The sequence below is a fragment of the Littorina saxatilis genome, linkage group LG17 (genome assembly GCF_037325665.1).
Source record: "Littorina saxatilis isolate snail1 linkage group LG17, US_GU_Lsax_2.0, whole genome shotgun sequence".
In the NCBI taxonomy this organism is placed as follows: domain Eukaryota; kingdom Metazoa; phylum Mollusca; class Gastropoda; order Littorinimorpha; family Littorinidae; genus Littorina; species Littorina saxatilis.
In genome coordinates this window covers 68,058,524-68,068,523 of record NC_090261.1, presented here as the reverse complement: position 1 = coordinate 68,068,523, position 10,000 = coordinate 68,058,524, and the positions used below count along the sequence as shown (strand labels likewise).

Here is a 10,000-nt window from a genome sequence, read left to right as displayed (position 1 = left end):
TCAGCCCACGAACGCAGAAGAAGAAGAAGACTCTCCCTTTGTCGCCACCATTGTTGCCTCTTTAGTTTTCTTATTGAACGTTAGTGCATTTTAATTGGAGTAGTTAACAGCATATTGTGCAAGGTAACATTATACTACGTACCACTCTCGTTCTGTCGATGCAGGTTTAGGGTGCATCAAGTTGGTTAGATGATACCGCATTTACATTTTACTTTCTTTGTTCAACCCCCGTAAACACCGGCCTCATCGTCGTGTGTGAGACAGTTCCACGGTACAGGTGGTGCAGACACAATAAACACCTACACATTTCTTTTCAAAACGAATATGTCAAGGTAAAGGTGACAACAGACCAACAGCCTTTGTGCATTCATTAATTGGTTTACGCTTACGGCCAACATTAACCTATTTTTTCCGCCTAGCGGTAGTCACACAACACGTCGACTGAGAATGAGGGAATTCTACTGCAATGCTTTTCTTGGGTTTACACTATTGTTTATTCAATCTTCCATTGATATCTACCACCAAAAAAATGGACATTTATAATCAACGACAAGTCATAAGCTAATTAGTTAGTTAGTTAGTTAGTTAGTTGTTGCTTTTTGGGTCCAGCGGACCATATAGGCCAAATCAGGTCCCCCACAAGTTTAACATTACACATATTTAAATTAAACCAATTTTAATAAACAAAATTAGGAACGTCACCCGAATGGAACATAAAAGCTAAATCGAAACCTTACGTGTCAAGGATGATAAGTTAATTGTGGTGATCCTAAGCTACATGTCGTAGTGTATTGACACAGTGTGTCCGTAATTACTGCCCTTTGACGGAGTTACTCTAATAGAAAAAAGTGCTCTCCCTTGTATCATGAAGTAAGTGACTTGACTTGACTTGTAACGGAATAAATATTTGCTCCTGGTGTTGAAATCCATTCTACCTTTTACTTGTGTGCTTTAATCATGACTGTGCCAATGAATAATGTGTGAGGTGGCAGTATTCTACACAATCGTCATCGCAGGTCTGGTCAGTCCTTTACATGAGATAAGACAGTTCCTCCGCTTGGTCACTGGTGTTTATATATGCGAAATTCATCATTTCAAAAATCCCCACTCTTCGCGGGAAGCAGTCAAAATAAAGGGGTGGTCTTATCCCATGTTCAGATTTAGCTGTTCTGATTTCTTATCGATCTTAATCTTGAAACCTTGCTTTTGTGAATTTGATTTTCGGGCGTGGTTTTGTTGTAGGTTCCACTGTATAGACAGTACTTTATGTATAATCAATCCGGTTTTTGATTCTGGTAGGGGGGTGGATGGCCTCTCCAGCTACAGGTATATAACTGGTTGAACAAAAACGTTCTCATCATACAGATCTGCATTCAAACGCATCTGCAAAGTTTAGGTTTTTTATATTTATGACGGGTAGTATAGAAATTCAAGTTTTGCAAGGTCTTTGCCCTGCAGGCAAGGATCCTTGAGCAGTTTCGTTCGCAAGATGTTTTATCATTTCGTGTTATGACGAGTCATACATCTCCGAGCCACCTATTCCTGGAACAATCACTCAGCAATCCTGCCAGAACCGACTGGGGTAAATCACTCGGTTGTTGCTCACAAGATTTAGGCAGAAAATAGGGCTGTTGACATGATGGATGGAAGAAAACATTGACTTCACACTGTTGAAGACAAACTGAAGGAAATAGACAATGTTTATGTGTGACAAACGTCTTCGTAACTCGTTGCAACACAAAAGCTGTCAGGAGATAAATGGAACTGCGTGAAAGTAACATAAACACGATTTATATGTGAGAAACTTCTTCATCACAAATCATGGCCCAGTACACGCTGCAAGGTTCTCATGTACATATTACCTGCACACCAATATATTTACTTTATGAAAAAAAATTTTGAGCAGTGCAAAAACCAAGATGGCTGACCGGTTGACGAATCCGTTTTTAGTAATTTCAATCTAAAACAAATAAAAACAGTGTAAATGTATGGTTAACACTAATCAAGCTCCTATTCAAGTCAAGCCTTAATTGAGCACGGTGTTGACTTCGTAAAGTCTTCGCGGAGTCTTTTTACCGAACACTCAGTGCCAAAGTTTCGTGCAGCGAGCTTCGTGAAGTCTAATATTAATGGGGCGCAGTCGTCTTTACCAGGCTTCCTGCATGAAGCTTTGGCACTGAGTTTTCGGTAAAAAGTCTACTTCGGGCTCAAATAAAGACAGCCTCAAAATTAATATCAAGCCTACAGGCCACCATCAGCTCTGGTTTCTCGTGCTGGCAACCCTATAATTAGCTCTGTGGCCTTCTACTATAACAAGGCTTGGGCTCCGGGGGACGGATGTTCGGCTTTAACCAATCACACGTGAACTCACCGGGTAGTTTAGGGGCGTTGATACATCCCTGCTGGCACTGCTCCTCCGTGTCGAAGCGGTTGGGGTTGCCCCCGCACCCTCCGTACCAGAACCTCTTGCAGATCGGGGGGTCCTCGCTTGTGTCGTAGAACCACTGGATGCTGTAGTTGAAGCACGACCCGCGGTCTTGGGGCTTGGAGCAGCTCGCTGAAACACAGAGAAAGGAAAAGATGAAAGATTAAAGATAACTAAAAGATTGAACATTGAAAGTAACTAGAAGTGAACCACTGGATGCTGTGGTTGGTGCACGGCCCGCGGTCTTGGGGCTTGGAGCAGCTCGCTGAAACACAGAGAGAGGAAAAGATGAAAGATTAAAGATAACTAAAAGATTGAACATTGAAAATAACTAGAAGTGAACCACTGGATGCTGTAGTTGGTGCACGACCCGCGGTCTTGGGGCTTGGAGCAGCTCGGTGGAAAATAGAGAGGAATAGAAGCTGTTACAAGTGAACCATTGATACTATTATTGGTGGTGCATGACCCGCGGTCCCGGGGCTTTGAACAGCTCGCTGCGGACAGAAGGAAAAACCCCGTTAAAGATAACTAACACAACATGAAAGAGAACCACTGGGCTCTGCAAAACGGAGAAATAGAAAAATAACTTAAAGATTGAAGATTAAAGATAACTAAACGATTTAAGATTGAAGATAACTAAAAGTGAAGCACTGGATGTTGTAGTCAGTGCACGGCCCGCGGACTTGAGGTTTGGAGCAGCTAGCTGCAAGACAGAAGGAAATAAAACGTTTAAGAAAGCCAACACTACATAAAAGGGAACCACTGGTCTTATAATGGATGTGAGGTGATTTCTAAGCTACCTCTGTCCTTCGAGGCATAGCAACGCTCTGAAACATGATTTAATTGACCATTATGCATGCAGAGCGTATTCGCGTGCCCCATCCCATCATGGATATCAAGTTTTGTACGACGCACAACCTGCAGTGTGTACTATTCCTGCTTACACAACTGAAAGTAGATCCTACGGCAAGGGGTAGGGGGGGGGGGGTATGTATGAGTAAGAGATGTGGCAAGACACGCACATGCCACAGGCTAAAGAAAACATGCTGTTACTGAAACCTGTTGTCATTAGAAAGACACGATGTTGTCATACAGTTGTCGTTGTGTATACTACCTAAGAAAAGCAAACGTATGCTGTCTCACACAGCATTCGGCAGTATTTTCAAAATACGACTTATTGACAACGATAGAAACCTCAGTACTGTTTTTGTGTATGCAGGTGTACAGAGTTAAAGACAGACAGAGAGATAATGATCATCGTGAAATCTGCGCAACCATTGTGTTTCTTCTAGCTAAAGGGTTTGAACCATACCGTGAGTATATCTTCGTTATCTTGAGTAAGATGAAAGAACGAAAGGAAGAAAAAGAAGGAGAGATGAACCCTGCACCCCCTCGCACCGTTATTGTTTTGATCCTTAAAGGTATCTAGGTCACACTACCGCAAACTTCCGCTGTTCTTCTTTTCAAGTGTTGCCCCAGAAAGAGAATTAACACCAACAAAACAGTCCACTTGATGTCAAATGGAGAGTCAAACACCAAGGATCATTACCATTTTGGTTCCGATTGGTATCTGGGTCACAATAATGCAAATATCCGCCGTTCTTCTTTTCAAGTTTTGCCCCATGAAGAACAGTTAAAGCAACAAAACAGTCCGCTTCAAGTCAAATAAAAAGTCAAACATGAAGGGTATCGTTTTCAGCTGCTAAACTCTCCTAGTATGCGAAACGTGTTTAGTGACACTATTTTATACTATGATAAAAAAAAGTACTACTACACTAACGGACGATAAAAAAGAAGAGTTTTTACGGTGATTCAAACAAATACGGATCGAGGCTCCAAAACTGCTCAGTTCTTTTTTGTTGAAATCAAAAAAGAGTATGTAAGTATACCCATTACACCCTGTCATGGTGAAAGGTTATATGAGTGCAAATTGTTTCTGTGTTTTTTTCAAAAACAGATCCGGGTGTTTTTAACCATAAACTGAGCAGACATCAGACAGGTGACAAGCAGGATAGCATGCCAAGCTTCATCTCCATCTACTCAAAAATCGGAAGGCCAGTGGCTTGAAGTAGGGTTTTTTCATACATTCTTTGACTGCAATTTATGTTCCGTATATGGCCAATCGCGTCATTTTAATGTCAATATAAGGTAAACGGTGGTATGTACGTTGTGGGTCAGTCTGCGAATAATTCTCCTAAGCCGTGGCATCTTGTGACATAACATTTCAGTTCTAATACTCATAACATATGTCAAGTGGTGAAAAGAAGCTGATCTAAATCACTTCTCCTCATATTTATCAATTATGAAAACGTTGCACATTGCATTAATGTTCACTATTCTGTCGTTTTAAATATTGTCTTTGTATTCAATCCATGTACCATCCTCCGTTGCGCTTTTTATGCGGGTTATGTACTTCTGAAATGTACGTAATCTCTGCAGGTATCCGTCCCCATGACAAAAAGAACAGTTCTAGAATGGAATCCATTAATCGAATCAAAATCTATGACTGAACATGTTCGGTTAAAAATGTAAATTTCAGCCACGTTACACAATGTTAACTGGACCCAGATAGGTACTACAATATCCCTCCATCATTCTACACAGGATAGGCTGTTGGTGCACTACCTCTGGTTTAATTATATACTGTACTAATACACACACAGCCTGGTGGTGACGTTACCATTATGTTTCTACTGCTGACATGTTGAATCGAAACAAACTTCGTTGTCGAAAATTAAAATTTTGTCACTTTCTCGGAAGACATTCAAAAGCAGTGACAAAATGTTTACGTGACGCCATTATGACGTCTTTTTGTTTTTGCTTGGTTTTTGACGTCAAGAGATTACACTTCGAAAAAGAGGGTCAAAAAGAGACGTCTTTTGTGTCCAATCGGTATCGTACTTCTTTAACATATACCTGAAGGAGGAATTCCTGATAAGCTTCCACTGACTAAACGGTGCTGAACGAAGCGGATTTATCTGTCGAATTTCCTCTAGACAACACGAACATTTGTAATCGTCTTGCAATCCTGTCACTTGAAATCATGAGTTGTAAGATACAGCTCACTTGAGACGGCACAAACAGCGGATGTGGGATGTTTCAAACAAACCAATTTGTCATATATACTTGACTGAGGCTCTTGGTGTTGTAGTGGAAAACAGTGAATGAAGACAAACGTGTCATTCAACGCACAATTCCACACATTTTCAGGCAAGCCTTTCATAATCTTTCGTTTCTTTTTTTTTTCTTGTGGAAAAGGGTGGATGAGAGAGCACGGAACCATTTGAAGTTCACTGCAGTTCCCGAATTCAAATAAAATAAGGAACACGTACGAAATCACTGCATGACAATTACTAGAAGCCTACAAATTAAACATCATTATCCTTTCAAACAAACAAACTAAAACTAAGCTATTTTTAGTAAACAGGTCAAAGTTAGCTTCAGTCATTTTGTGCTCCTTCAACACGCTCATGATTATTCATAAGATGGCCACTGACCTATTTACATGCCGGTTGAGTGTGTCAAGTTGTCCCATATATCTCTACCTCTATTCAACAAGATCGCTAGAAAAGAATACTTTTCGCTCATGATTATTCATAACATTGTCATTGACCTATTTACATACCGGTTTAGAGTGTCAAGTTGTCCCATGTATCTCGAAAAGAATACAATTCGTCTTCGCAAACAATGTAAAAAGGCTAACAAGGCTAAAGCAATACCTACTTGACCTCAGTAGATGTGTATCCTTTTAACCTTCATAAACTCTCTGTACCTCTCGCCCCACCACCGCTGTCTCTGTTGTTCCAAACGGTCGCCCAATTCACCCAAGTCAGAAGCCTTCGCCTCCTCCCCATCCAAGCTTTTTTTACCCCCCCCCCCCCCACCCCAGGCCTTCCAACCCCTGTAAATTGTAGTCTAGAGGTTTCATTCTGTTTTTGTGTGTTTTTTGTTTGTTTGTTTGTTTGCTTGTTTGTTTGTCAGTCTGTCCTTCTGAGGTCACTCTGATATCTGGTGTTCTTGAGCCACTTGAGCTGAAACATGTTTATCAATTGTTTCTTGCCACAGGTGGTAACTTTGGCAGGAATTTACCCTTTTTGTATCCTTTTTCTTACTCTCCCCCGTCTCTCTCTCACTCTCGCTCTCTTTCTCAGTGCGTGCGTGTTTGTGTGCATTGTGCGTGCGTGCGTACGCGTTCGTGCGTACATGCGTGCGTGTGTCTGTAAGTAGAATATATATATCACTTAGTTGAACTTGGGCGCCGGTCAAGCTGTTGAGGAAATGTCCCACTCTCACAATAACGTCCCCCGACCCTAGCTGGACAAACACACCCAGGTGTTTCCCACACCGTCCTCGACTCGCAGGGATAATCTCGCTACCCCAAGTGGCCACTTGCTGTTTGGGAAACCAGATATAGTCTTGCTGCTTTCCTCCGCATACGAACAAACCTGCCTTGGACCAAAGATATCTCAGGTGTTTCAAAGCGGAGGGTTACGGACTCGAGATATCCGATGAGTTTCAAAGCGAAGGTCCACGTGTTTGATCGCCTTCTTCAGACAGATCCCATGTCGTGAATACCTGACTCGGACTGATTTTCTGAGTACTCTTTTTTGAGGAGGTGGAAGAGGTGGATGGTGAAAGAAGGCGAGGGAGAAGGGGAAGCAGCGAGAGAAAGGGAGAGAGGGGGGAGACATACTAAATTGATAGACAGAGCGACAGACAGACAGACAGACAGACAAAGCGACAGAGAGAGAGAGGGAGAGAGGAGAGAGAGAGAGAGAGAGCTAGAGAGAGAGAGAGAGAGAGACAGACAGATAGACAGACAGAGAGAGACAAGTCTGAAGTCTGAAGTCTGAAGTCTGAATATTTTAATGAGTAGGCCTTGGGCCCTTTTCATGGAGATGAGCACATCTCAAGCACCAGCATACAAATGCACATATTGAACAAAAACAAGAACATCCTACTTGTATCGCCCTGTTTCGTTTACGGATTATGGATTACGAATGGAAAGCGCCTTCATGACAAATGTAGAAAAACGTAGCAATAGCGGCTTACTAGTGTTTGAAAACAGCATGGTTAATTTAAACAATGATGGGATTCTAGTGTATTTTCGTGGAATATAATATTCTCTTAACTCAGCATATTTAGGGCATACTAAAACAAAGTGGACTTCATCTTCAACACTGCTACAACAAAATGGACAAGATAAATCAGCGGAGGTTGCATTTAAATTAAAGCGAAATCGATGCACTTTCAGAGGAGATACTCCCAATCTAAGTCTAATCAGAAGATTTCTAGCTTTAATATGTTTCAAATCACTTAAATAGTTGGATAATCTTAGGGTTGATTTGAAGGTTCTGTACAGAGAGAAACGTTCACTTCCTTGTACATTTTCAAGCCAGGTTTGCTTGTAGGATGAAATAAGTGTTTCTTTAAATGCTGTTAGGAACGCCCTCTCATCGCCAACACCTTGGTTTTCCCATACTTCATCAAAACCGTACATGTACAGAGTGTAACAGATCGAGGAGGCCCATGTTTTCTTATTTTGTTCATGGAGATATTTCAGCATTTTATACGCCTTGCTCGGAAGGCGATGATGTGGCATCCTCAATATACGTAGCCAAAAACGAATGCATTTAACAAAGCTGTTTATAAACAAGGGGTACCTTCCCGTTTCTCCATAAACCATAGCATTTGGTGTTCTCATACTCGTATTCAAAAAACGTTTAAGTGCGAATAAATGAACTCTCTCTATAGGTGTATGGTCTGCTTCAACCCCCCAAACTTCGGCACCATATGCCAGCATCGGTTGAATCTGTGCGTCGAAAAGCTTGAAAAAAATAGCTGGAGATCTGTCACCCAGTTGCCATAAACATTTTAGAATACCAATGACTCCCTTTTTCCCTTTTGCAGCAAAATCATTAAGAGTGTGAGAGAAGGACAGGCGTGTAGACAACCATACTCCTAAATACTTATACATGTTCAAAACGCTCATAGGATGTCCACCATACACCCATCTTTCTCGCATGGCCAAGTGACCACCGTTCCGAAAAACAACAATATTAGATTTGTCTAAATTAACTTCAAGTCCAAGACGTCTAGACGAATCCCACAGAATGTTTAACTGATTCTGGAGCCCACATACAGAATCTGAAATAAGAATAATATCATCTGCAAACATCAGAATGAGTATTTCAAAAAAGTCTGGAATAAGTTGAATACCATGTTTTCCCTTCTGGACAATATCATTAGCTAACTCATTAATTAGTAGAGAAAACAAAACTGGACTACAAATTTCTCCCTGTTTTAGACCCCTTGGGCACATAAAGGAGTCCGAAAAATCACTTCCTGATCGCACTTTTGCTTTTACCACGTCATACATACAGCTGAGCGCCTGGTACATCTTTCCTTTAACTCCATTTTTCTTCAAAGTTTTCCACAACGTAGTTCTTACAACTGAATCAAAAGCTTTACGAAAGTCAATAAAAGCGACATACAACTTCTTGTGTGTCAATAACTGCTTCTGTACCAAAGCTTGTAGTGTAAAAATATGATCAACGGTACTATAGCCTCTGCGAAAACCAGCTTGACTCTCATTTAGTATTTCATGTTTTTCGATCCAATTCGTCAATCTGTTGTTCAAAATGTAGCTATATAATTTGCTGCATATACATAGTAATGAAATACCTCTGTAATTATCAGGATTATTCTTATCACCTTTCTTGTGAAGGGGATGAATTATGGCTTCCGTCCATACATCAGGGTAAAGTCCTGAGGTAAACAATTTATTGAAATATTTTGTAAGAAACGGCACAACAGCTGTGGCGGAATTCTTGAAGAACTCCCCAATTAAATAATCGGGTCCTGCAGCTTTACCATTCTTTAATACTCTAATAGCTTCTTTTACTTCGTTTTCAGTGATGACACGTTCAAGCGCATCCATGTCATACATCTCCTCATTATCATCACCATCAGATACCCGATTAACACCATCCTCAACAAAATCAGTATGGTCATTATTTTCTTTTGTAAAAGAGTTAAACACATTATGAAAATGTTGGTACCACTGTTCTGTATTAATGGAAATCACACCTGCCACCTTAGATGCCAAAGATTTGATTGTTTTCCAAAACAATTTAGGATCACTACTCCCTTTATCTAAAGACTCCATAATAGACTGACGATGAGATTTTTTCTTTTGTCTAATAAGTTCATTATAGCTACTTCTTTTTTCAGTATAACAATCCTTGTCTACACGGCCGCTATGAAATAAACGAAGATTTTGCCTGAGATCTGTTCTACTATGGTAACATTCTGAATCGAACCACCTTTGTTGTCTGTCTTTTCCAATATACACTCTTTTTTCATACACTCTCCTGCCATCGTCATTGCTTCGTTAAATTTACTTAGAGATAAATTGACATCCACTTCTATTAATTCAGTGGCATCTCGGAGGCGGGCCTGAATTTCTTCAGAAGAGAATGAGGATACAAACGAAATCGACTTTTCATCACACCAAACAAACTTTTCAATCTTGACAGCCTTAGAAACATTACACTCAGAGTTAACTAAAACATC

General features: G+C 40.7%; 1 protein-coding gene across 3 annotated transcripts in view; it reads right to left on the bottom strand.

Moving 5' to 3' along the window:
* Positions 1–10,000, bottom strand: part of LOC138952305 (papilin-like) — a 293,828-nt gene that overhangs the window by 48,765 nt on the left and 235,063 nt on the right. For all 3 annotated transcript variants that reach the window (XM_070323939.1, XM_070323942.1, XM_070323941.1), the window contains one exon: positions 2,372–2,557. In XM_070323939.1, the coding sequence (XP_070180040.1) occupies positions 2,372–2,557 (186 nt within the window). The remainder of the gene's footprint in view (positions 1–2,371; positions 2,558–10,000) is intronic.